We start from the raw sequence: 26531 nt of genomic DNA on the forward strand, positions 1-26531 counted from the left end.
CTCCCTTTTACTTAAGATAAATGGGTGATGTTCACCTATCGCCATTGTTTCAGTAGCCATTGTAAATTGTTAATACGTAACTATGTATAACTTTTATATAACTTGGGAGGTACTAGAAAACTCCATGCTGCCTGAAGTGTTTCTCACCTGAAAACTTGACCACTTTTGGAATTTTATTTCCTTTGTTTTTGTAAACCAAAATGATTATTTTTTTGTTCGCAGGGGTTGTACTAATGTTTATATTATGATTTTGTTTTAACTGCAGGACCGTGTATATGTACAACAAAATAATGTGGAGAATGTCTACAATTTGGGATTAATTATTTTCCGAGATCAAGTTGTACGCTATGGGTGTATTAGGGATCATCTCCGGCAAACACTGTTGGATATGATTGCCAGGGAGCGGAAAGGAGAGGTCGTAGACCGGTATGCCAGTCTTTCTACTCTTTGGGTTTTGGTTTTTACTGGTTATACCCTGAGAATTGATTCACTGTCTTAATTTTAAGTTTGTCTAGCATGTTATGAAAATACTCAAAAACCTTATATAACGGTTAGCAAATTTAGCTAGACTTTAACTGAAAAGCACACATTTATTTTTAGAAAAAATCATCCTAAGCTTTTGTTTAATATATCTTTAAGAAGCAAATCAGCCATGAATCTTTTATGATTTTTCGTGTATTTTTTAATGCTGACATTTTTGCTCTTCTTTTTTCCTATTGGATAACGTGTTTGTCTCTTTGTCTTTTTTTTGAGAGGCTTTTGGTTAGCATTTGCTTTTAATGTGTTTGAAGAAACAAATGTCGAATGTAGTCTAAAATGACCGGGAACTGTTGCGCCCCTTTTGTTAAGTCATGTTCTGAGTTACGGCAGCTCGAGAACAGCTAGAGATGAATAGCTATACAGTATGCTTTCCAACTAAAATCGCTCTAAATCCTTATGGTATACATTGATTCCTTATGGGAGATTGAGCACTTGCATTAAAGTTGTTCTGAAAGTCTTTCTAGCTACTTCTGTTGCATGTTTCACGTGAATCTTTAATGTGTTTTTATTATCAAGTGGTTTAACTTCTTTTGACAGAGGCGCAATAAGAAATGCTTGCCAGATGTTAATGATTTTAGGTCTCGAAGGACGATCAGTCTATGAAGAAGATTTTGAGGCTCCTTTTTTGGAAATGTCTGCAGAGTTTTTTCAGGTAATCAGTGAAGATATAAATACATACTTGCAAGATGTTCTTAAGATTACCAAATATAGTTACTAATTTAAACACTTTGACCTTTTTGTCCTGAGGCCCATTGGGGAAAAGAGTGCAAATTTTATACCCTTCAGCACACCAACCCTTACAGTGAAGGAGCTTATTGAAAATAAATTGAAGAGGTCGGACTTAGACACATGATTTTTTTTTAATTAATTTATTTTTTAATTGAAGGATAATGCTTTATAGGATTTTGTTGTTTTAGGATTTTTTTTAAATTACATGCATATGAACTTCCCTAATGGTTCAGTGGTTGGGACTTTGCCTTCCAGTGCAGGGGTGTGGGTTCAGTCACTGGTCAGGCAGCTGATATCCCACATGCCTCTGCCAAAAAACAAAACATAAAACAGAAGCAGTGTTGTAACGAATTTAATTAAACCTTTAAAAATGGTCCCCATCAAAAAAAAATCTTTAACAAATTTTATGTATAAAACATATAAACTTAGGAATAACCTTAAGTTTTATAATATTTATATGTTACTGTAATTTGCCGTAAATTCACAGGCAGTACGTCACCAATGAAGTCTCATTATTCAGGCTTTTGGTAATTTACTAGTAAAATAAATATAGATTAAATAATAGGCATGATCCCATAGTGCACATATATGTCTTAAAAGCTATTGATGAGGAAATTATAAGATACAAATTTGCAGCTGTATATACAACCCCAAACCAACTGAATGGCCGAAAGTAAGGATAAACTAGTACTGATTTGTAATGAAATAACAATGAGTACCATGACAGACGAGACAGTCTATAGAGTCATGGTAATTGGGCATTCTTCCTGAAAGCCTCAACCATCTGAGCAGTTTATAGTAGGAGCTTTGTAGTACTGCTGAAGTAGACTCAGTAAAAACTTTACTGTTCAATTTCAGTAGTAAGCTTTTTAAAAATAAACAAGCAGAAAGTTACAGTTACTCTACAGTAGGTCATTTTTAAGAGCCATTGAATGTATATAAATGTGGGGCTCCTGAAATTTTTCTGTCACTTACCAATAAAGAAACAAAACAACGCACTTGCACACTGCCGCCCACATCACCCTACCACCACCCCTGCCACAGTTTTTAAAAATCAGTTAGTAACCTATCAGAAAGATTTTTACGGCCTGTACTAGTGAGCCTGAACATGCTTTATGAAATACTAATTTTATGATGTAGGAAACAGTCTTTATTTTCTGATAAGGCAGCAACTAGTTCTGGATATTTTTGACAGTGTTTTTACATTTGCATTTGTTTTAATTTCTTTCATTACAGTGTAGAAATAAAGTTGAAAATTGTCAGGTTTCCAAAATATATTACAGTGATAGGTGTATTAATGTAATAGTAAAGCGGTTGTCTCACCATGATTTTTGTTTGGTGTGATGATGGGTAGTCTTAGAGACTTTTAATTATTTCAAACTACTTTTTATTAAGAGAATGGAAAATACTATTAAATTTTTATATCATTTATATTAACATGTCTAATATTATGTAATTCTTAGATATATTTGTTAATTTTACTATTAGGTTAAAGTCAATAGGGTCAACATTTAAAATTTACTGAGATTTCTCTGTAAGACTGGTGTTAGCAGATAAGACTGATAGTTACTGAAAAGCTCTCTTTCTCAAACTTTATGTATATTCCTTTGAGAGTGGGAGTAGGGTGGCAAGAGGACTTTAGTAACTACCAGTATGCCAGCAAAACTGTATGATAAATAGGATGAATCTTTTTAGGCATAATTTTACATTAAAACAAAGAAGAATTTTTCACTCTCACTTGGGGTCAGATGCTTCATTCTGTAGTTTCAACTTTTACTGGCATGTGCTTGCTTTTTCTGCTATGCGGAATACACTGGCAAAGTTTGAAAAGCGCTGCTTAAGGATAATATGTTAATTTAGTTGTATGTAATGTTTTAAAGGATATCGTTCTGATGATATGAGTATGTATAGACAGTATATAAAATGTAAATAGCTTGGGATATTTAGTTTGGTTTATGAGAAACTCTGTAGAAACCCAGTTGAAAGCAGAAGCACATTTTGCTGCTTTGTTTAAAAAAAGAAAAAAAATCATGCTTTTTGATTGCAGATGGAAAGCCAGAAATTTCTAGCAGAAAACAGTGCTTCAGTATATATAAAGAAAGTAGAAGCTAGAATTAATGAAGAAATAGAACGAGTGATGCACTGCCTTGACAAATCAACCGAAGAGCCGATTGTAAAGGTGGTTGAGAGGGAACTCATTTCCAAGCACATGAAAACTATAGTAGAAATGGAGAATTCGGGGCTAGTACATATGTTGAAAAATGGCAAGACAGAAGGTAAGTGTTAGCAATTGAAAAACAATTAAATTCTTGTAGGTCTTCCAGTTTCTTGGGTTGTTTTTTTTTTTTTTCTGTTGAACATTATGTATATCAGTTTTCAAGATGAAGTCATATTTGATTACTTTATCACTGTTGTTACTTTGATGGGATTTTACAGTAAAGCTTTACACTTAATAAGGTTTCTAGATGTTGCTAGTGAATTGAATAGCTTCTTTTTTCTCTCATCTTCAGTCTCCTCACTTTGTGTTTTTCTTAACCCAGAAGATAAGTCTAATAATGTTGATGAGGCCGGTGAGCTCCTGACCTGCTCCTCTACTTTATTTTTATGTGCCAGGGCATTTAGACTTTTTTTTTCATCCACACTCTCCACAGTCTGAAGTTCCAGTCTTAAATTTTTGTGTGCATTCCTTTAGGGAGTTGGTTGTGATAAGGGTACCAAAAATGCAAAAATTTACATGTCTTCCATGTTGATGTGTTTAGAGGAACTCTTAAGTTATAGACTGAAAAAGAAGAAAGGAGTATTGCTTACAAGTAAACATTTTGGAGATAACTAACATTTACTCTTTTTTTTTTTTTTTTTTACTATTTACCTTATTTCCCTAAAGTGATACTTTTTGATGAATACCCTGGGACAAATTATGAAGAACAGTCATGTTGTCCTCATTCTTAATTTCTGAAGCTTTGTGTTACAACTATGACTTGCTAAGTCACTGATACCATATTGAAAGGGCTTCCTAGGTAGTGCTAATGATGGAGAATCCACCTGCCAGTGCAGGGGACATAAGAGGTGTGGGTTCCGTCCTGTGTCAGGGAAGAGCCCGTGGACAGAGGAGCCTGGCGCGGACAGTCTGTGGGGTTGCGAAGAGTCAGGCACGAGAGAGAGTCTGAGCATATACAGTACCTGGTATTAAAAAATAAATCTGGTGCTGGGTGAAGTCTTAGCCATATTTTAGCCACGTACTCATAAAAGAAATACATACTACCTATGACGTGTGACTCTACCGTGACTGCCTAGGTAGGAAGTGAAACAATTTTTAAGTTAATAATTTAAAAGAGAGGAAGATGTAAAAGAAGGGAAAAGAAAGATGGTAGCAAGAGAGGTTGTTCCATTCTTCTTCTAGGGGAGTCTTTGCCTTGTATTTTCAGATGATTATGTTTCTATATATGTTTTAACTTCCAGAAAAGTTGTATGTAAATTTGTTGTCTTTATTAAGCTAGAGGAGGTTACTTTTTAAAAAACCCTTTGAGGGACTTCCCTAGTGGTCCAGTGGGTAAGATACCCAGCTCCCAATGCAGGGGACCTGGGTTCTATTCCTAGTCAGGGAACTAAATCCCACGTGCCACAACAGAGACCTGGAGACAGCCAAATAAGTAAATGTTTAAAAAAAAAAAAAAAAAACTTTTGATAAATCTTTTCTGTAAAAGCAAAACAAAAATCATTTTTAAGGATATTTTCCAAAATAAGCTACTCCTGGATGCCCACTGTCTAAGTCGGGGATTGGCAAAATTTTTTTTTCTAAAAGGTGAGAATATTTTAAGGGTGTGGACCATACAGTAAACCACCCATCTCTGCTATAATAGTGAGAAAGTAGGCATAGACAATAACATAAGTGAATAAACTTGTATTCCTATAAAACTTTGATTTTTATTTTTCAACCATTTAAAATGTAAAAAGCATTCTTATTTTGTGAACTGTATAATAACAAGCAGTGGGCTGTAGTTGTTCCATGGGCTATAGTTTGATGACCCAAATCTTAATGATCCCTGGCAGATTAGGACTTTATGTAAAGCAATTTTCCTTCCTTAAACAGAATGAGAATCAATTTTCTAATGTATTGTTTAGTTACTGAGTTAATGTTTTCTTATTCATGTTTGGGTGGGGGTGACTAAGAGTGGGGAGATTAAATGGGCTTGAAGATTAAGAGGCTAGGAAATGTTTGATGGAGAGATTATTGAGCACACCTGAATTATAGTATCTGTAGCCTGCATGGAGACTTGTGTCAAAAGCGTTAAGTATATCCAACACATGGCACTGCTTAATAAGCACCTAAATGATGGAGTATCAGAGTAGCCACTTATCATAGTTTCTATTTAGTGCTTAATGTTCTCAGCAAGTAAGCAGCTTTCTGTGATGCTAAATTAAATTTAAAAATCATGGCTTCAGTTTTCCTGGCTTTCCACTAGAAACCTAATTGCAAAATGTCTTAATTATGCTAGGACCTGCTCTTGAATAGTATGTCAAGAATACGTCAGAGACACAACTTCACCATTATGAAGCCAAATGTTTTATAGATCAGAAAGTGAAAGTTTTTTCCCACCATGAGTGGAGGATTAGTTGGATTGTTAGTGAAATGCATATAGCACTATGAAATTAAGTTCAGATAGTATCATTTTACTGTTTTAAGTATAAACAAATAATATTTAATTTCTTGCCACATAATTTTTCTTCTCTTTCACTTTCTCCACTATGCCATCCATTTATTTACAGTGGATTACATATAATGAAATTTTATTAGATTATGTACAGTTAAATATACGACAAAACTATAACAGCATAGGAACAAAGAAGACAAAGTTGGGAACTATTTTGTTAGAGGTATTTGATAACAAAAGCTTACTGTAGTACATATCCATAAATTTCTGTTGCATTTGTAATATTTTTAACATGGGCAACTTGGTTATAATTTATACCAAATGTGAGAAACTGTAAGATTTGCTCTGTGTAGATTATTTTGGACATATATTGTTGATGAGAATAGTTGGTCCAAAAACTTGGCTTTTGAAAGTCATTGAAACAAATTTTGAAGCCCTTCTTATAAAAGTTACATTCATGTATTTTTAGGATCTAAATTGATCTTATAAATACAGACAAGGTGGGCAAGTTATAGCCTGTCTGTCAGATCTGGCCCATTACCAGTTAGGCTGGAAAAAAAGTCAAGAATAATATTTCATTACACATGAAAACTGTATAAGTTTTAGATCTCGGTGTCTTTTTTTTTTTTCCCCCATTTATTTTTTATTAGTTGGAGGCTAATTACTTTACAGTATTGTAGTGGTTTTTGTCATGCATTGACATGAAATCAGCCATGGGTTTACATGTATTCCCCATCCCAATCCCCCCTCCCACCTCCCTTTCTACCCGATCCGTTTGGGTCTTCCCAGTGCACCAGGCCCGAGCACTTGTCTCATACATCCAACCTGGGCTGGTGATCTGTTTCACCCTAGAGATAATATACATGTTTCGATGCTGTTCTCTCGAAACATCCCACGCTCGCCTTCTCCCACACAGTCCCAAAGTCTGTTCTGTACATCTGTGTCTCTTTTTCTGTTTTGCATATAGGATTATCGTTACCATCTTTCTAAATTCCATGTATATGGGTTAGTATACTGTATTGGTCTTTATCTTTCTGGCTTACTTCACTCTGTATAATGGGCTCCAGTTTCATCCATCTCATTAGAACTGATTCAAATGAATTCTTTTTAATGGCTGAATAATATTCCATGGTGTATATGTACCACAGCTTCCTTATCCATTCGTCTGCTGATGGGCATCTAGGTTGCTTCCATGTCCTGGCTATTACAAACAGTGCTGCGATGAACATTGGGGTGCACGTGTCTCTTTCAGTAGATCTCAGTGTCTTATAAATCAAGTGTCATTGGAGTACAGTCATGATCCTTCGTTTATGTATTAGCCATGGCTTCTTTGTGGCTACAGTGGCAACATTGAGTAGTTGAAACAAAACCCATATGATCCACGGTTTAAAACATTTACTGTCTGATGCTTTATATAAAACAGCCCAGATCTAGAAAATGCTGTTCTAACTCCATTTTTATAAGTTCTCCATTTTAAAACCGTTTTGTATCATTGTAAAGTTTTGACACTGTACTCTTCCAGTAAGTTCTTATTTCAGAGATACATTAGACGTATCGAAAAGTAGTATCTTAACTCCATCTTTTATTTTTTTAAAAGGCAGTCTAGAGTTTTCATTCTAAATAAAAACAGTGTAGTTAGATAAGCCAATTTTTCAAATACATATATTGGCTTAGATCACCACCTGAAAAATATTAGGGATTGCTCCGAGAAAAATAGTAAAACATAGAAATTTATACTGTAAGTTTCACATGAATTTTACCATGATGTGTAATAAAATTTATTTCTTGCCACTATTGGCATTGAACTTTTGAGATAGACATGCTTCAAAATATCTGTAAGACTTTTCTTGGTTTTTAAAGTTCCTCTTTATTACATTAACTGCCAGTTATACCACATTTATTTTTTTAATTGGACATACCAAATTTAAAGTTATTCTTTTGATAGTTGTTTTGTAGTATTACTAGTTTCTAAGTTAGAATTATATTGGATAAATTATGTAGGAACCCAGAAGTTCAGTTTTCCTTTTTTGTGGCTTGTTTCTTATGCTATTTGGACATCTCTTCCATGCAAACCAAAACTTGCTACAACTGTTTATTGATGCTTAGTATCTCATCTGTACCATGTATTTCGTAAGTTGCAATAATAACCATTAACTAGCTTTCCCCACTCCACCCCCATTTTGCTGGAGTTTTGTTTTGTTTTGTCTTTTAGTAGTTTTTTAATGTGGTCTACAAATAGATCATAATGGAGCTTCTTTAAATATCACAAATCAGCATGAACAGATTTTATTTGTTTCTTCTTAATCTTTAATGTAGCCAATTTGTGTGTTCCTTCTGATTGCAGACCTTGCTTGCATGTACAAGTTATTTAGTCGTGTGCCAAATGGTTTGAAAACTATGTGTGAGTGTATGAGTTCCTATTTGAGGGAACAAGGTAAAGCCCTTGTTTCTGAGGAAGGAGAAGGAAAGAATCCGGTAGACTATATCCAGGTAAGTAAATACAGAAGATTCTATCATAAAGTAATTTTGATGTGCTAAAAAGATCACTTTTACAAAGTGATGTAGTATGTATTTTCACTGAACTGTTCCAGTGGTAGGTTAATATGTGTAATTATCATAAATATTTCAGGAATTTTGGAAAGCATGTATGTTTATATCAGGAAGCCAAACTAAGCCACTTCTTTTTATGTATTAGCTTATCTGATGAAGACCTTATTTAAATAGTGTCAAGAATGAAAGTTCTTTCTTCTTCTTTGTATGCCTTAGTGTTTTAAAAAAAATAACTGTTTTTAGTGACTTTGTTTCAAGATATTTTGCTTTCAAGCAGTACTACGAATATATTATGCTCTCAAATTTTTCGTGTTTTAGTATCAACAATCAGCTTTCTCTGTGTGTATTTTTAAAGCTGATTTTCTCAGTCTCACCCATTCAATCAAGATAGGGGAAGGTAGGGAGAAACAGTGAAAAGGATCTTTGTTTCATCTTCAGTAGAGTAAATGGAAGATAGAATACATCTCTCACCACTGATGTTTTTAATACAGGCCTAGATAAAGGCTTGAAAGTAACAACATAGAATCTGTAAGTTTAACCCTGAATGCACACATTTATTGCTAGCGAAATCAAAGATAAATGTGTAGTCACACATGTATTGTTTATAGAAAAGTTACTAACATGTATCCTAAGTTTCTTTTTTCTGTTTTTATTTGGAAGGGCTTGTTGGATCTGAAGAGTAGGTTTGATCGCTTCCTCCAGGAATCGTTCAATAATGACAGGCTCTTTAAACAGACTATTGCGGGTGACTTTGAGTATTTTCTCAACCTCAACTCCAGGTCCCCTGAATACCTCTCATTATTTATTGATGATAAGCTGAAAAAGGGAGTCAAAGGGGTAAGTGTTAAAGCATTTGAAAGTACATTAAGTTTTACTTGTAGATGCAACATTAGGAAATAAAACATAAGATTAGACTATTTTGTACAGTCTTTTGCTGTGCTTGGGTTTCTTTGATGGCTCAGAAAGTAAAGAATCTGCCTCCAATGTGGAATACCTGGGTTCGATCCCTGGGTTGGGAAGATCCTCTGGAGAAGGGAATGGCAACCCACTCCAGCGTTTTTGTATGGAGAATCCCATGGACAGAGGAACCTGGCAGGCTACAGTCCGTGGTGTCTGAAAGAGTTGGACAGGACTGAGCGACTGACACTGTGACTTTTCACTTTGCTGTGCTTGAATGTGCACCGTGATATTTGAAAGGATTGTTTTACGTGCTTGAGGTGGTCAGAAGTACTTTGACATTTCGCGTAATGTGTCATTGGTGTCAGAAGCAACCACACAGCCATAAACTTCAGGTTGTGAGGGTTGTGTATGTTATAAGAGGTAATAAGAGACTAGAGAAGAGCTGTGCATCGCACATAGAATGTTGCTTACTCTTACCTGGTTCTGGAGGTTATCTACCCAATAGTACTTGAGTCTAGAATAAGTATCAGAAAATAGTTTGATAGCATATATGTAAGCTCAGTTTCAAGTGTTTATAATATATCTGGGATCTTGGAAGTGCACTATAGCACAGAAAATCAAAATAAGCAGATTGTGATTATGTGTAAATCGGTCTTGCTGACTTCATCTTGGGATTTGTGAGACGTTAGGGCAAAGCAGCCAGTAGGTAACAATAACAGAGAAACAGGAGGAAGATTACCAAGGACACGGAATAGAAAAGACACATCTAAGTAGTCTTCCATAATTTTTAATATAAACTGAATACAACCTGCCACAGTATCATCTTGCCCTTGTTTAAAAGATTAGGGGCAAGAGGCCTTTTTGCTTTGGGAAATATAACATTGTTATGCTTCTGTTTGAACAATTTAGATTTTGAATGAGCTCATATAAAAATAACTGTCTTTTAGCCAATATGTTTTACAATGCAAGGGCACTGTAAAATTCTCTTATGTGATTAAAATTTAATTTCAGCTATTCTCAGTCATCCTTTAATCCAGCCATGTATCAACCTCTCCCTTTCAGAGTTAGCCCACTGGGGAGTGGAGCACCGTTCCAACTTCTGATTCATGTTGCACTAGTCAAGGATTTGAGAGCTGAGCTGTAGGAAGTGGGCCATATTTTCTCACATTAGATCTCTTTTCTGACCTTGGTCAACCAGATATTTATGTTTGTTATTAGTGGTGTTTTAAAACCGAACTGTGATGCTGATTTTGTAGAATTAAAGCTGTGTAATTGTTAAATTGTCTTCTAATTGATTTGCAGCTAACAGAGCAAGAAGTTGAAACAATATTGGATAAGGCAATGGTCCTTTTTAGATTTATGCAAGAAAAAGATGTATTTGAACGTTACTATAAGCAACACTTGGCAAGGAGACTTCTTACAAATAAAAGTGTTTCTGATGACTCTGAAAAAAATATGATTTCTAAGTTAAAGGTAAGGTATGTTTAGGATGGGATGGAGTGCCCTTAAGTAATGTTTATCACATAATTGAGCACCGACAAATAAGTAATTGGGAAATAATTGATTTAAAATATTTGTTTCTGTAAATTAACAAAGCTAGATTTTGAGGGACTTGGGTTTTCTTTTTTTTTTTAAGAGAAAGTTGTATTGAGAGATTTGTTCAAGTTCTGGGACATTCACAGTGTACTGGAATTTCTCTTGGTGATGCAGATACATTTACGGCGATCTGGGGGAGGATCAGCACAAGGGAAGCAGTAAATGGAATATGACATACACTTCTGTTTCACAGAGTGTGATCCACAGGCCACCTGTACCCATATCACCTAAATGTTTCTTGTTAAAAACACAGAGTTCTGGGCCCTACCTTCAGTTAGGTTTATGGAAATCTAAGAGAGAGTCTGGAAATTTGCATTTTAAAATAAAATTCTTAGGTTATTAATGCCACTAAAGTTGGTGCCTACAGGCATAGAACAACTATTAGAAAGATTTAGAAAGGATGGCAGTAACATGGAAGAATTTGTATGTTTCCTCATAACAAAATCCATCATTTGTTTGTGTATATTTGTGTTTTTCTTCTATAGACTGAATGTGGATGTCAGTTCACATCAAAACTGGAAGGAATGTTTAGGGATATGAGCATCTCAAACACAACTATGGATGAGTTCAGGCAACATCTACAGGCCACTGGGGTGAGATTCTTCATTAATTTCTACTTATAAAATTTTTTTATATGCAGTCTTTTGTAATAGGCATTTTCATCCATTTAGATAACTGAATTACTGGTGTCGTTTCTTTAAATGTCATTAGAGACAACATATGTATTGTCTGTGAGTGCTTTAAAAATTATTTCCCCCGTATAACCTATTTTTCTAACTTTTCTAATCTTAAGATATGTTCTCTTATTCTTAAACAACTTAGTTTATCCTCCCTACTTGAAGGAATGCACTGAATATTTAATAAATGGAGCTACTCTGCTGTTATAACCATTTATAGATCATGGAGGCTCAGGCAAACTTCTTGTTGTTGGTCGCTCGGTCGTGTCTGACTCTTTGTGACCCTGTGGACTCCAGCCAGCCAGGCTCCTCTGTCCATGGGATTTTCTCAGGCAAGAAGAATACTGGGGTGGGTTGCTGTTTACTTCTCCTGGGGATCTTCCTGACCCAGCGATTGAACCTTCTTCTGCATTGGCAGGCAGATTCTTTACTGCTGAGCCTCCGGGGAAGCTCCCTAGGCAAGCTTACTGAGTTTTAATACTTTTTCTTTACCCTAGGATGGTACTGTCTTGTGATTGTTACCTGAGCTTCTTGTACCTCAGTATTCTTATTCATGTGAAAGATCAGGGTGAAAGGGCCTGACATCCTCAGGGTTGGTAAGGGGTGACCTGAGCACAGCAGCACTGATGCTGGTGTGCTGTAGGTGTGCTTTTGTATTGTGGTTGCTGGGAGGCAGTGAGCTGAACTTCAGTAAGACTTTGGAGTCCCGTGAAGTTTTTGAGAAGATTTCAGTGGGGTATAACGAAGTTCAGAATTTTCTCTTTTCTTTTTTGTTAAACTGTTTTTCAACTTTGTGTTTACCTTAAAGTTGTTTTTTTTCAAGTGTCCAAGTACTTTTTCTGTGATAGTTGAAGGCCTTTTGATTGAAAAATTACCGTCTTTATTTACTGTTGACCATTCTTTGGAGATCAGTCCTGGGTGTTCATTGGAAGGACTGATGTTGAAGCTGAAACTCCAGTACTTTGGCCACCTGATGTGAAGAGCTGACTCATTGGAAAAGACCCTGATGCTGGGAGAGATCGAGGGCAGGAGAAGGGGATGACAGAGGATGAGATGGTTGGATGGCATCACCGACTCAATGGACATGGCTTTGGGTAGACTCCGGCAGTTGGTGATGGACAAGGGAGGCCTGGCGTGCTGCGGTTCATAGAGTTGCAGAGAGTTGGACATGACTGAGCAATTGGACTGAATTGATTCTTTTGCACCGGGATTGTTCAGTATGATCATTTCATCAGATTCTGTTTTCTTTCTATGAAGTTTGTATATTTTCTGTTCTTTCATTTTGACTGTTCAGTTATATCCTGCACTTTATGGTGGAATATTCATTTCATAATTTGTTAACCCATTAAGTAGAATACTTGTTGAGATGCTTGTTGAGTTATATATCTGCTGATCGTGTTGCAGCTTCCACCTTGTAGAGCCATTATTTGCATGCAGTTACTATTTTGTAACTGTTTATACACTAAGCATCTTAAGCTTTAAGTCTCCTAAACCTTTATTTTCATCAGAAAGATTTGATGAAAAGTAACAGAGTAATCAAAACAAATCTTGAACTTTGTGAAATCTTGGAGCCCTTTTAAAACCTCACCAATCCACAGATATTTCTGTTACTTTCATAAAGGTTCTTTACCTGTTGAAATAGAATGACTCTTCTGTTACTTTCAGAAGTCTTATAACAAGTACTTTCTTAAAATTCTGAATACTTGTAGTATACTTTATTTAGACAAGTCATTATGCTGAAGGAAATTTAAGTATTTGTGCATTATTTCCTGTTTTACTTTTTTCATGGGGATAAGGACAGGAAAACCACCTTGCTATCATATTTCTGTTCATTTATATCAACAAATTACATCCAGAGAGACTTTTTCAGTACCTTTGTCTTTGTGTACTAGTCTCTGTCATGTACTGTATTTGAAACTAAGCTGAATGGCTTAAAAATATTACAATAGCTAGAAATAAAAGGTCCAAACCATTAGAGCAATAGTTCCTTGAGGTTCTTTCTCTTTTTAATTTAACAAATAACTGACTGTTTCTGTGCCAAGCATTGTTCTAGGCACTGGGTATATAGCAGAGAATAGACAAGAATCCCTACCATGATGGAGCTTGCTTTCTAATCTGGGAGGCACGATGGTAAACAAATAATTACAGAGCACTTCAGCTGGTGATAAGATATGTAGAGGAACACTGTAGCCAGGAGGAGTGGTCAGAGAAGGCCTCCTTTAAAAAATGACATTTTGAAGAAAGACTGAAAGATTAGGGAGCAAGATATGGGGATATGAGAAAAGAGATAAAAGACATTATTATTTGGGTGCCCCTTCCCTGCTTGCAAATGTGTAAACAGTTCTCAAGCCTCTTCCATTCATCATCTAAGCATCTTTGCTATGATCTTTCCTATGTGTCATCTAAGGTTTCTGGGTTCAGTTCTTTAAAATGGAGTAACTCATTTAAGATACAGTTATGAAGAGATCTAAGTGTGGAATACTTCTTGATATTTATAAACGGGTTTTTCTTTTTTAAAAATTTCACTGAATCATTCAGGATACATAAAAATGGAACAAGCTGTGAATCTTAATGATAAAGCTGAAGAGTGATTGTTGTTCAGCCGACTATTTGCGACCTCATGGAGTATAGCACCCCAGGCTCCTCTGTGCTCCAGAGTCTCCTGGAATTTGCTTAAACTCATGTCCGTTGAACTAATGATGTCATCTACCATCTCATCCCCTGTTGCCCCTTCACCTTTTGCCCTTAATCTTTCCCAGCATCAGGGTCTTTACCAGTGATTCAGCTGTTCATATCAGGTGGCCAGAGTATTGGAGCTTTTCCCCTTTTAATAATTTCTGTTGATGTACTTTGTTTCTGTTTTCTTAAAAAATTATCTTGTTAAAAGATCTGTTTAAAGGGGAAAAAATAACCTCATTGTGACAGTAATGCTAGCATGTATTTTATAGAGGTAGTCAAACATTATGCAAATAGTTACAGAGCACCTACTGTGTAGAACTGGGCCTAGTGTCCTATGCAAAGATTGGTAGGATGTGAGCTACATGTGAAAACCTGAAAGTTTTGGTCAGTTTAGTAGAAATGTGATTGAGATGTTAGAAATATGTTATTTCTGTATTAAGATGGCAAGAGTACTTAAAAACAGAGATGAAAGGTATTCTAGAGTTTTCTCTAAAATGATACTGATAAGACCCCTTGGCATTTTATCTGGAAAAAATCTTAAAGGCCACAAACTTTGTACATTTCCGTGACATCAGTAAGACTAAGCAAGCATCTTAAGCAATAAAATTTGCCATAGTTAAAACTAGGAAAACATTAGATGAGTCTTACTTTCAAGAAGATGTGTTTTATTTGCTGGCTGTTGGACCTGGAGATAACTACTTTGATAGCTCTGATAATTCTCACAGTGTCTTGGCAACAGATGGCACATCCTAGCTAACTTGTAGGGGGGACGTTTTCTTCTCTTTCCCGCAGGTATCTTTAGGTGGTGTTGATCTCACAGTCCGGGTGCTCACAACAGGGTACTGGCCCACTCAGTCAGCCACACCAAAGTGCAACATCCCACCAGCACCAAGACACGCTTTTGAGATATTCAGAAGGTAAATGTAGATCAAACTTTGTATTTCTTAGTGCAAATTGTCCAGAATTGAGATGAATTGGAGCAGTTAGTAGTGTCCCTGATTGAAGAGGAATATACTCCCATTTTTTAATCTCATTTACCCTTTATGCTTTCAATATGTAAGGATGAATTGCATAATCTTTTCAGAGGAATACTAATACCCTTCTTCAGCACTAATGCATAGTTAGTATGTTTTGTATTGTTGATGTTTGCCGCTAGCTGGGGGTGAGTTGTTTTGGGGTTAATTATGGAGAAAAGTCGTCTTTTGAATCGCGGTGGCTGAGCAGCAGCCAGGGCAAAAGCTACACCAGTAGGAAGTGCTTAGTGAACTGCTTTATCACTGACTGTCTAGCTAGGTTTCTTAGGTCTGTCTTTTTCTCTCTTCCCCCACCCCTTAATTTATGGTTTTTTATCTAAAAAAAATTGGAACTGAACTTGATTTCTAAGATTTTATTTAGCTTTTGAAGTCTCCCTTACATAAATGTTTGTTAAAGATTGGAAGTTTATAATTTCAAATAAATAAGTTATGTAATTCTCAAAAGCCTGGTTTGATTTGCTGAAGGTTTTACTTAGCCAAACACAGTGGCCGACAGCTCACACTCCAGCATCACATGGGCTCTGCAGACCTCAATGCCACCTTTTATGGACCAGTTAAAAAGGTAAATATCAATAGTTTGAGCATATTTTTATTTAATAACTTAAAATTAGTCTATAGAACTGATTAGTGAGTTTTGTTGGTTTCGGTAAATTATTTCTCTTCTTTCCCTTCCTGTTTCAAATATTTATAAGAAGGAAACGTCAGCTTTGATTCTTTACTTCTATTCCTTCAGTTGGTAACTTCCTTTGACGTTACGAAGACTATGCCAGTAGCCTTCCTTATGGAATAAGTAATATAGTTACATGTTTTATTTATGCTATTAGACTTGAGAATTGCATAAGATAATAAAATGCAAGTTGATTTGAGAGCATACGAAAACCATAAGTCCCTTTTCAGAATTCTCAGTCTCCTATAATCCTTATTTCCAATAAATTGAAATCAGGAAAGCTAACAATTAAGATTTGTGAAATCTGTAAAATGTTGCCGAAGTGATTATTTAAAAATTAGCAATACACTAGTAAATTGCCTTCATTTAAAAAAAGTAATTCCTTTTTTGTATGTAAAATTGTGAGCTTTAATTTACTTTCATTGCTCGGTATAAATCAAATCACAGTCATTTGCCTTAAAATGGCAAAATAATAAAAAGAGTTTAATCATTGAAGAAAAAAATACCTAAGTTGTTATCTAGGCAGCAGGTAAGTTTAATTAAAATCTTAACTTTTATATTATACTGTAACACCAAAGTTTTTTTTTTTTTTTTTTTGTAATAATATTGAAAATGCCTACAGTTATAAAACTACATATTGTAGTTTTTTATATTTAATTGAAGTGGGAAATATTCCTTAGAATTCATTCAGTTGGATTACGTTTAAGACTGTTACATGTTTATTTAGCTATAAGTGGGAAGGTCAAGGATATTAAGGAACTCACTCAGCTTTTAATTCTTGCTTGCTTGTTTCTGTTCTAAAGGAGCAGCTTTTTTCTTAATCATGTTAACCTCTGAAGTTTTATTAAACATATAAGTAGGTTTTGAAAGATAGTTCATATGTTAATTATTGAGGACTAAATTTGTACTTTTAAATCATAGAGCAGGCAGTAGGCTTTAAGGATGACAGAAATTACCCCCTCTCCACCCTATGCTATTATTTAATCTCTTACAGTGATCAGATCATGCAAAAAGAAACCTAACCCTACTACTTTGGGTGGTAATATAATGGCAGTGATATCTTAAAAGTCCAGTATTATCCTCTGTGTCCTATTAAAAGGATTATTGATTCATTACTTGTTCAGATACATAAGCGTGTTCATAATGGGAAGAAATGAGATAGTCCCAAATAAAGATTGTGTGTGTTTACACACGTATATATACATATACACTTTTAAAATAACATTTCTTTTTTGTGTAGGAATGAGTCCTGTCGTTTTGTTAAGGCAGGTTTGGGCATTGCAGAGCTTATTTCACAAACATACTGATAAAGCTATCAGAAGATAATTATATCTTGGTTCTATTTTTATGTTTAAAAATTAAACAGGAAGATGGATCTGAAGTTGGCGTTGGAGGCGCACAAGTAACTGGCTCTAATACACGGAAGCATATATTGCAAGTCTCCACTTTCCAGATGACCATATTAATGCTCTTCAATAATAGAGAAAAATACACGTTTGAGGTATGGGTTGGTTGTGTGGATTTTACCTTGTTGTGTCTTGAGTCTTGACTTGACTTGAGTCTTTTTTGTTTGAATAACCTAATGTAGAATTATTATTGAAAAGGATTTGAGTAATAACCTTTCAGAATATAATTAGAGAAAAATGTATAGCATAAAATTGGACTGTGGAACCATGAAGCTATATGAAGGTCATAGGCTTCTTGGGTCATTTGGTCTTTTAAGTCAACTTTGTTGAGTATTAAGTTTTATATAATAAAATGTAACTCCATCTAAGTTCACAGTTTGTTGAGTTTTAACAGATATATGCACCTCTGTAACAAGCATCATGAAATCAAAACACAGAATATTACCTTGTTCAGTCACTGAGTTGTGCCAACTCTTTTGCGACCCTGTGTACTGCAGCCTGCCGGGCTCCTCTGTCCATGGAAATTTCCAGACAAGAGTACTGAAATGGTTTGCCCTTTGCTTCTCCATGGCATATTCCTCACCCAAGGATGGAACCCACGTTTCCTGCATTGGCAGTTGGATTCTTTACCACCAAGCAAGCAGGGAAGCCCCCATAGAATATCCTCCCCCAATTTTTATACTCTGTTGCAGTCATTTCCCTCACAGTATCTCCAGACCTAGGCAGCCAGTTGTCTACTTTGTATCACTGTAAATTAGTTTTGGCTTTCTAGAATTTCATATAATTGGAACCACATGATACATATCATTTTGTCCAGCTTCTTTTACATAATCTAGTATTTTAAAGATTCATCCATGTTGTTGAGTGTATAGTTTCAGTAGTTTATTTTTTTATTGCTGAGTGATACTATGCTACATGGATCTGTTATGGTTTCTTTATCTACTCACCTCTTAATAGGCATTTTGGTTGTTGGATTGGATTTAGGTTGTAGTGAATAGAGCTGTATGTTTAAATTTTTTTTTTTTTTTTTTTTTGCACTTTGCATTACTGTGCTTTGCAAATCCATTTTTTAAAAATGATTATTTTTTTAATTGAGGAGTATAATTGCTTTACAGTGCTGTGTCGTTTCTGCAGTATAGCGTGAATCAGCTATATGTGTACATAGGTCCCCTTCCCCTTGAAAGCCTCTCTCTCACCCCCATCCCACCCTTCTAGGTCATCACAGACCACCGAGCTACCAGGCCCATCCTGAAGTGATTTTACTGCTTGCCATTTCTACCAGCAGTGTAGGAGAGTTCTGGTTGCCGCATGTCCTCTCCAAAATCTAACATTCTATCTTTTAAATTTTAGCCATTTTAGTTAGTGTTCAATTACACCTATTCGTTGTGGATGTAATTTCTTACGTTGACTGCTAATGGTGATGAGCGGTTTTTTGTTAATTCATATGCCACTTAATGTGTCTTGTTTGATGAGTTCTTTGTTCGTATAACTTTATTGGGTTGTTTAAAAATTCTTTATAAGGTTTGGATACAGATCCTTTGTCACTTCTATGTGCTGTGAATATTTTCTCACAGTCTGTTATTTGCCCTTTTATTTTCTTAATTTTACTAAGAGCAGAACTTTTTAATATTGACAAGGTCCAGTAGCCACTGTTTTATGGTTTGTGCTTTTGATAGTCTAAGAAATTATTGGCTGGTGTGTGGTTTCAAAGATGTTCTTCTACATTTTCTTCTAAGTGATTTATAGTTTTAGCTTTTTACATTTAGGTGTATAATCAATTTCAAGTTAATTTTTTTGGTATGGTTATAGGCAGGATTAAGAATTATTTCCTCCGCCCACATATATTCACTTGTTCATTCAGCATCATTTGTCAAAAGCACTAACTGTTCTTTTCTCTGAATTACCTTAGCCCCTTTATTTAGAAAAAATAAAGTCAGTTGACCATATGTATGTATTTCTACATACTCTGATGTCTGTTTCATTAGTTTCTCTGTCCTTTTGCTAATTTTACACTATCTTGATAGTGTCCACTTTCTTTTTTTAGAGTAACTATAAAAATATACATTTCGTTACTTTTTTTTCTCCCATTAAGTCATGATTTGATTGAATTACATTCAGTTAGTCTTTTCCCATATGTTTAATTAGTAGGTTGGAGTTTAAATGAGGATCATGTGATATTTATAAATGAAAGATAATGAATATTTTAAAAGCTGTAGAGTTACTGCCACATTTATACTTAATTGAAAATGAATTTTCAGATACAGGTGAACATTTTGGAAGTTTTAAATTTGGAATGAAGAGCAATTAAATTCTAGGCCTATTTTAATACTCATCTTCATATTCCCTTTATGTGATGAAAATGTAGTTGAGAGATAACTATTTTTATGTGATAATACTTCAGAGAAATATTTTGAAACCTTAGTGTTTTAAGTCAGTGGCTAAGCCGAGAAATTCTGCTCTTGTAAATATCCAGGTGTGTATTACCTTGGGAATAACTTTAATTTCCAAACACAAAATTGTATCAAAATTGTATGTGATTGAATCCTAAGAATATTGATTTCAAGTAAGTATTAAGTACCTTACCCAAGCATTGTAAAGCTTTTCAGGCAGGTCGAATTGAATTATCTCTAACAGCTTGGATGTTTTAGTCAGAAGCTATCATGGATAATATATTTTAAATAAATAAGCTACTTAATACATGCTAGATTTGTTTTTCAGAGTCCTGCTTTATAAAGAGCTGGTAAAAAATAATGGAATAAATAAAAACATAAATGCATTTTCTTAAACCATTATTGGAATTGCTAGTAATTTTAGTGGTTCAAGCTTTTCTCCTTCCCTGTCTGGTTGGGATCATTGAGGCTAACAAGAAGTGATTTAGGTAGAAGGAAAAATTAAGTTGAAAATTGCTCTAATATTTTAACTTTTAGCTGTGTCTTACCAGAATCCTGAGCATACGTGGCATATATAAAATGCCATTCGTATGGCTCCAAAACCTCTGCTTGCATCTCGAACCAGACAATGGTGAAAAGGCTCATTACACACATTCACACTGTGTGCTTATAGTCAGCTGCACAAGTTTTATTAGCTATTTTGCAAAAATCTTCACATATTAGAGAAGATAGTTAATTATTAAACGAAGCTGATCTCTTCAAATATTCTTTCTTTATGAGTTCAGTAAAATAGAGTATTTTTTATTTAATGCTACATAACAAATCTTAGCTTCATGTTGTAAAACAGCCACTAACAATTTGTTATCTTTTGTGGTTTCTTTGGGTTGGGGATTCAGGAGGGGCTTGATTGGGTGGTTGTGGCTTGGAATCTTTAATGAGGTTATGTTAAGATGTCAGCTGGGGCTTCAGTCGTCTGTTGTTGTCAGGACTGGAAAATACTATTGGTTTGCACCTTTTTCCACATGACTGGAAAGTTTGTTTTGGCTATTAACCAAACTTAGGGGGTGTTAGATTCTCTCCATGTGGGCTTTACCAGATATGGCTGTTTGATTGTCCTTGTATCCTAGTGGCTAACTTTCCCTAGAGTGAGTGATCCAAGAGACCCAGGTAGAACCTGCAGTGCCTTTATGATCCAGCCTTGAAAATCACATATTGTTACTTCCTTATTTTGTTGGTCACTAACATCACCCCTGATACAGTGAGGGGACCACACAAGATTAAAATGTACCAGGGTCACTGTGGGCCATCTTGGAAACTACCTTCAAAAGGTAGCATTTATTATAGTATCACATTTAATCCATAGTAGTCAGGCTCCAGAGACTTTACTCTTTTTATATATTTTTTGGAATGTAGTCCTTACTGAGATTTAGAACAGCTAAAATACCAAAATGTATATTTAATGGTAGTCTGTACCTTAGATTTTAGTAACTAGCATTTAATTTTTGAAAGAGGTATGGATATTAATACATGTTTTTCTGAATGTTCTTTATTAATACTTTTTAAATTTCTGAGAATGAGACTAAAAGCTAATTATTGACAATAGCAGAGTTAATATCAGACAGAATTTGCATAGAAAATCATTAGACACCAGTGGTATTTCATTGAGAAATTAAATCATTATTGTGACATAACGCATAAAGGAAATGATTGAAAGTACAAGGGGAAATAGGTAACTCCATTGTTACAGAAAGCCCTCACATATGTACTGTTTATACAATAAAAAAGAAGGATATTAAAGATCTGAATTAACACAGCAAATTAAAATTGAAAGTTATACTGGGAACTTTGAACCAGAAAACAAAATACACAAATTGTTCTTGAGGAATACCTTAGGCTGCATGACCTTATTACTAAAACTGAACTAGGAAAATACAAAAAAGATAAGGAAGCTATAGGTTATTCAAAATAAATATACAAATCTTAAATATTATTAGCAGGTTATATTCAGCAGTGTTTTGAAATAATAATCCACCCTGTCCAAGTAGGGTTTCTTCCTGGAATACAGAGGAGTTTGTTAACAGAGAGATATTGAAATTTTATAATAATAATAGAATTAACCAAATACCTTCTGTATTACCAGGCATCAGTTCAAGGAGAAAAATCAATGATGTCTACGGATGTACACAAAGCATATAAGAAAAGTCAGTCCTGATTTCTTTTTTCCTGATGGTGCACTCTTGACCACCTAGGAATAGAAAAAATGCCTTAATGGCGAAAGGGTGTACCTAATGAGAGACCTAATAAGCAATAATTAGTAGTAAAATATTAGACACCTTCTCCTTAAGGTTGGGAACAATTTATACCTGCCTTTACTCCTCCTGTCCAGCCTTGTTCTGCAGGTCCTAATGAACACACTAAAAAAGAAAAAGGAATGAAATTTACAAACAAGAGTTGACAGAGTTTACAGACAGTATGATTGTCAAGTATAATGGTCAACTAAGAAATTATTCTTTGAGAATTTGGTTGAAAAATCTTTCTATAAGTCAGACTTACTATTAGTAAGTCTCTTCTCTCTGCATCAGAATTAATTGGAAAATGACATGAGAAAAGGGATATTTTAATAATCATAGTCGTTTTGGGAATCATTCTAACACAGACAGTATAAGACTTAGACCAAAAAGGCAATAAGAGAAAAGACTATGGAAGGGTAAATGTACCTGAATGAGAAAGCTATGTGTTATAAAGGAATTTGGTTTTTTTTTTTTAAAGTCACCTATAAATTCAGTGTCTCAATCCAAACCTGTAGATTTATTTTCTGTGAAATTTGACAGCTGATCTCAAAATTCATCTGGGCAAGAGAATGCACAAGAATAGGCAAAGAGGGGCTGGGGTTTGGAAATGGGAAAGCCCAGTAAGAAGGAAAGGAATGTGTGTTAATACCCAAACATAACTCGAAGTTAAAATTGTTTTTGACATGTGTGAATAAATAGCTCATTTAGACAGAGAACCCAGAAACAGAGTACAGAGGTGTTTGGGATGTGATAAATTTGCCATTTCTAATAAATGGAATTGAAATAACTGCTAATTGATTTGTGGGAATGGAAAAAGAGTAGTTCCATATGTCATATCATTTGCAAAATCATAATCAGATTCCTCTGATCTATCATGATAATGGAGATTTGAGACTCTATCAAATTTTTTTGATGGAGCATGAATTTCTACCTAAAAAGGCATTTCTGGTTCTTTGACTCTGGTTAAACAATAATATAGGTAAATAAGTCACTTTTAGCATGTACATAATAATTAAAACTAACATTGTTTATTAAGAGCACATATTTAATTTGCTAGGATTGACATTGATGTGTCTAAAGTATGCAGACGTACTGAGATCATTGGAAGCTAAGGAATGGGCATCATCATCATCATCATCACTAAAACTGACATGTCTCTCAATCCTCACCTCCCTGTAGTCCTCTGAAAAAGCCTGAAACTATTCCTCAGAGTCTTGTGAAGGGACTTGCTCCAGATCAGTTACATAGTCTAAATAACACCATCTTTATGCCCATTCTTCCTGAGCTCCATTTGAGAGGAAGAAACAGCCTTATACAGTGAATCAGAATCATACATCCCATTGTGAAGACTTGAGCCACGTAGTACCTGTCGATGTGTATCATATACATGTACAATTCTCTTCCTGTTCCATTGACATAAAAAGTATATGACGAATTTACTGCTTTTCATGTTTAATATAAATTACGAAGTATTTAAATTTTTTTTCATTTGGTTATACAGGCGGTAAATATGGTCAACTTGGATTGTAAGTCTTTGATACTATATTTTGCTTATTTCTAGGAAAAAGTTGCTAAGCAAAGAGTAGTATGGATAAACTTGGGAGGAAGATTGTAGAGTATTTCTAAAGTGAGCACGTATGTTGGTTAACACTTTATTTTTACTTAAATATTAAAGCAGGCCCCTACTGATCTCTGTTGGATGACATTTTTAGACTGGGCTTTATATCCCTGCAGGAAAAAACACAGCTTTTTGATGTTCTGTGACTTGGACCACCTTTTTCTCTAGTGTGTTCAAATAAGTGAGATTTTAGTGAAGTGTCATAATAGAAAGTTTCTTGTTGTGAATTATTTCTTAAATGAAATTACCTCTCTTAACTACTGCCTGGTCAGTTTGACTTAACTAATTAACTAATTTAATCTTTCACACAGTCTGTTAATTCACAGAGTCTGTTAAACTCTGTTAATCTGGTGAAATTTCAGGAAATTCAACAGGAGACCGATATCCCTGAAAGAGAACTTGTCAGAGCCCTGCAGTCCCTCGCCTGTGGTAAACCAACGCAGCGGGTCCTCACCAAGGAGCCCAAGTCAAAGGAGATAGAAAATGGTCACATATTTACAGTTAATGACCAGTTCACGTCCAAACTACACAGAGTCAAGATTCAAACAGGTATCTGAGATTATCTTTTTCTCTTAAAAATTACATTCATATTTTTTCTTAGAAGTTCTTAATGTTGGATTTCTATTTTTTAAAAAGTAATGTTTTAATGTGTCCTGCATGATACATAGACTTAAGAGATAAAGCGAGTTTTATCATTGTATGTTCCTGTCAAAATGCAGTTGAATCCAGGTTCAGTAAGCATTTGAAAAAATAATTCATAGTGTGAACAAGTATTTATTTTCATAAGGTTCTCAGCAAGTGAAATACAGTTTTATGAATGTTTTCTTATAAAAAATTGTTTTTAACTGGTAGAATTAACAAATAGTCAATGAAGTCTGTTTTTAAAACTGATTTACAAATTTTTCAAAATTGTGAGTTATCTATTTAAAATTTAATCTTTAGATGCAACTATTTATATTTTGATAAATACTTGTTAAATTTCAAAACTTTAAAAGCCCATATTATTTCCCTAACTTGAAAACAGAGATAACCCTGTTGTGAACTGTTTTTGGTTCAGCTTTTTTTAGGATGACAGTAAATATCCTATCTGTTGTATATTTAACAATGTAAGGTGTATATTTCCTGTGTATTTAAGAAAGCAAAAAGGCACTTCACCTTTGTTGAATGTTTAAAACTCTTAGTGTAGGTTTGATACCTAGTTTTTAGATGAGCTTCCTAGTGATAATTCGTCCAATACAGCTAATATATCTGTGAAATAAAACCGTATTTTAAAATGTTAAGCATTTAAAATGACTTCAATTTTCTGATTTTTTTATATATTAATAATAAAAGAGTCTTTAAAAATTTTTAATATTAAGTATACAGTTGGCTGCCAGAATACACTGATTCAAGAACTTTGTATATACACTTTAGTTTTTCTTTTTGACTCTAAATAGGATATTTTTTTCACAGCGAAGTGGTATCTCTTTACAGCCGTGACTACTTTGTTTATTCATTGGAAACCATATCATTGATCCATATCTTTGGGATACAGATGTTTGTTAAAAAATAGAACAGTGCTAAAGGGTGGCTGTGGAATAAAATATCTTTTTCACTAGTGTAAGACATAAGACTGCAATTTTGGGCAGAGATAGGTTTTGGATTTCAGAACTTACTTGTATCTCAGATTTGGAGGATGTGTGGTGATACAGATCTGAATTGTCTAGCCTCAGCCTGCTTAATCCTAAATAAATGTCTTTGTAATTCAAGATTCTATCATGCGCAGCTAATATTGTCAGATAGTATTATGATTATCAAAAAAAGTCATCTTCATAAATTTTTAATTTTTGGTGTTAAGTATATAGTATATATGTGTGTAGTATTTTAGGTTTCATTAAAAAAGAAATATAGTTAAATGTGATGAAAAATTTGACTAGATGACCTTTTTTAAAGTTCTTTTCAGCTATCAAATTCCATAAAGAAAAATGTGTTTCTTTTTTGAAATGGTACTTAGATTATCTTGGCTCTTACTGATTTTTGTGGAAGTGAAAATTTTCTCTCTGGTGCTAAGTATATTCCTCCTGATACATCTAGATACTTAAGTACCAACTTATGCAGCAAATATCCTTGTTATGCTTCTCTTAAACACATAATATTATGCCAGGCTCTGGGAGTGAGCTCCGTCCTCACATTTTTAAAAACATAATCCACAGTCTTGGAGTATATTTATTTAGGTGACCAAATTTTAGATGAACTGAGTTGTTAAAAAAATTTTTTTTCCCTCCACCATTTTATGTATTTTCACCTCAGCGGAAAAAGTGAAAAATACTGTAATAAATACGCGATAAAATTTTGCCACGTTTGCTTAAGCACCTTTATTTCTACCATCCCGTTCTCCCTCTCCCTTGATATATGTTTATAGTTCCTACGGCATTTGGACTTAATTTGCAAACATCATAACACTTATCCCTTAAATACTTGAGAATATACTTATCTCAGAATTAAGATTTTACCACAAAATGGTACTATATCAGACCCAGAAATTAATGATTAATTAGAAATCAATTCCAAACATCTATATGCATTACCCATATTTTCATGTCCACGGTTGTCTCATTTTCATAACTTATTTTTTGGGTCCAGGATTCACTCAAGAGCTCCACATTACAGTGATTTTAAGGTTTCTTTAGTTCTGTTTAAGCCAGTGCCTCGATCTTTGTTTTTCCCCTTACGGTATGGAATTTTTGAAGAAAAGCATTTTTCTCCTTTAGTTGAGCATTTTAATCTAATTTTATTCTCTGCTTTGTTAAGGTGTTAATTAAC

The 26531-nt window shown here is 34.5% G+C and overlaps 1 protein-coding gene across 1 annotated transcript in view; it reads left to right on the forward strand.

The window, feature by feature from the left end:
• The window catches only part of CUL3 (cullin 3), a 98448-nt gene that overhangs the window by 66354 nt on the left and 5563 nt on the right, over positions 1 to 26531 (forward strand). The window contains exons 4-14 of the mRNA XM_065930458.1: positions 266 to 426; positions 1078 to 1192; positions 3317 to 3545; positions 8266 to 8411; positions 9132 to 9308; positions 10674 to 10844; positions 11453 to 11560; positions 15116 to 15240; positions 15823 to 15919; positions 17391 to 17525; positions 24092 to 24278. Of these exons, the coding sequence (XP_065786530.1) occupies positions 266 to 426; positions 1078 to 1192; positions 3317 to 3545; positions 8266 to 8411; positions 9132 to 9308; positions 10674 to 10844; positions 11453 to 11560; positions 15116 to 15240; positions 15823 to 15919; positions 17391 to 17525; positions 24092 to 24278 (1651 nt within the window). The remainder of the gene's footprint in view (positions 1 to 265; positions 427 to 1077; positions 1193 to 3316; positions 3546 to 8265; positions 8412 to 9131; positions 9309 to 10673; positions 10845 to 11452; positions 11561 to 15115; positions 15241 to 15822; positions 15920 to 17390; positions 17526 to 24091; positions 24279 to 26531) is intronic.

Source organism: Muntiacus reevesi, chromosome 3 (genome assembly GCF_963930625.1).
Source record: "Muntiacus reevesi chromosome 3, mMunRee1.1, whole genome shotgun sequence".
NCBI classification, from domain to species: Eukaryota; Metazoa; Chordata; class Mammalia; order Artiodactyla; family Cervidae; genus Muntiacus; species Muntiacus reevesi.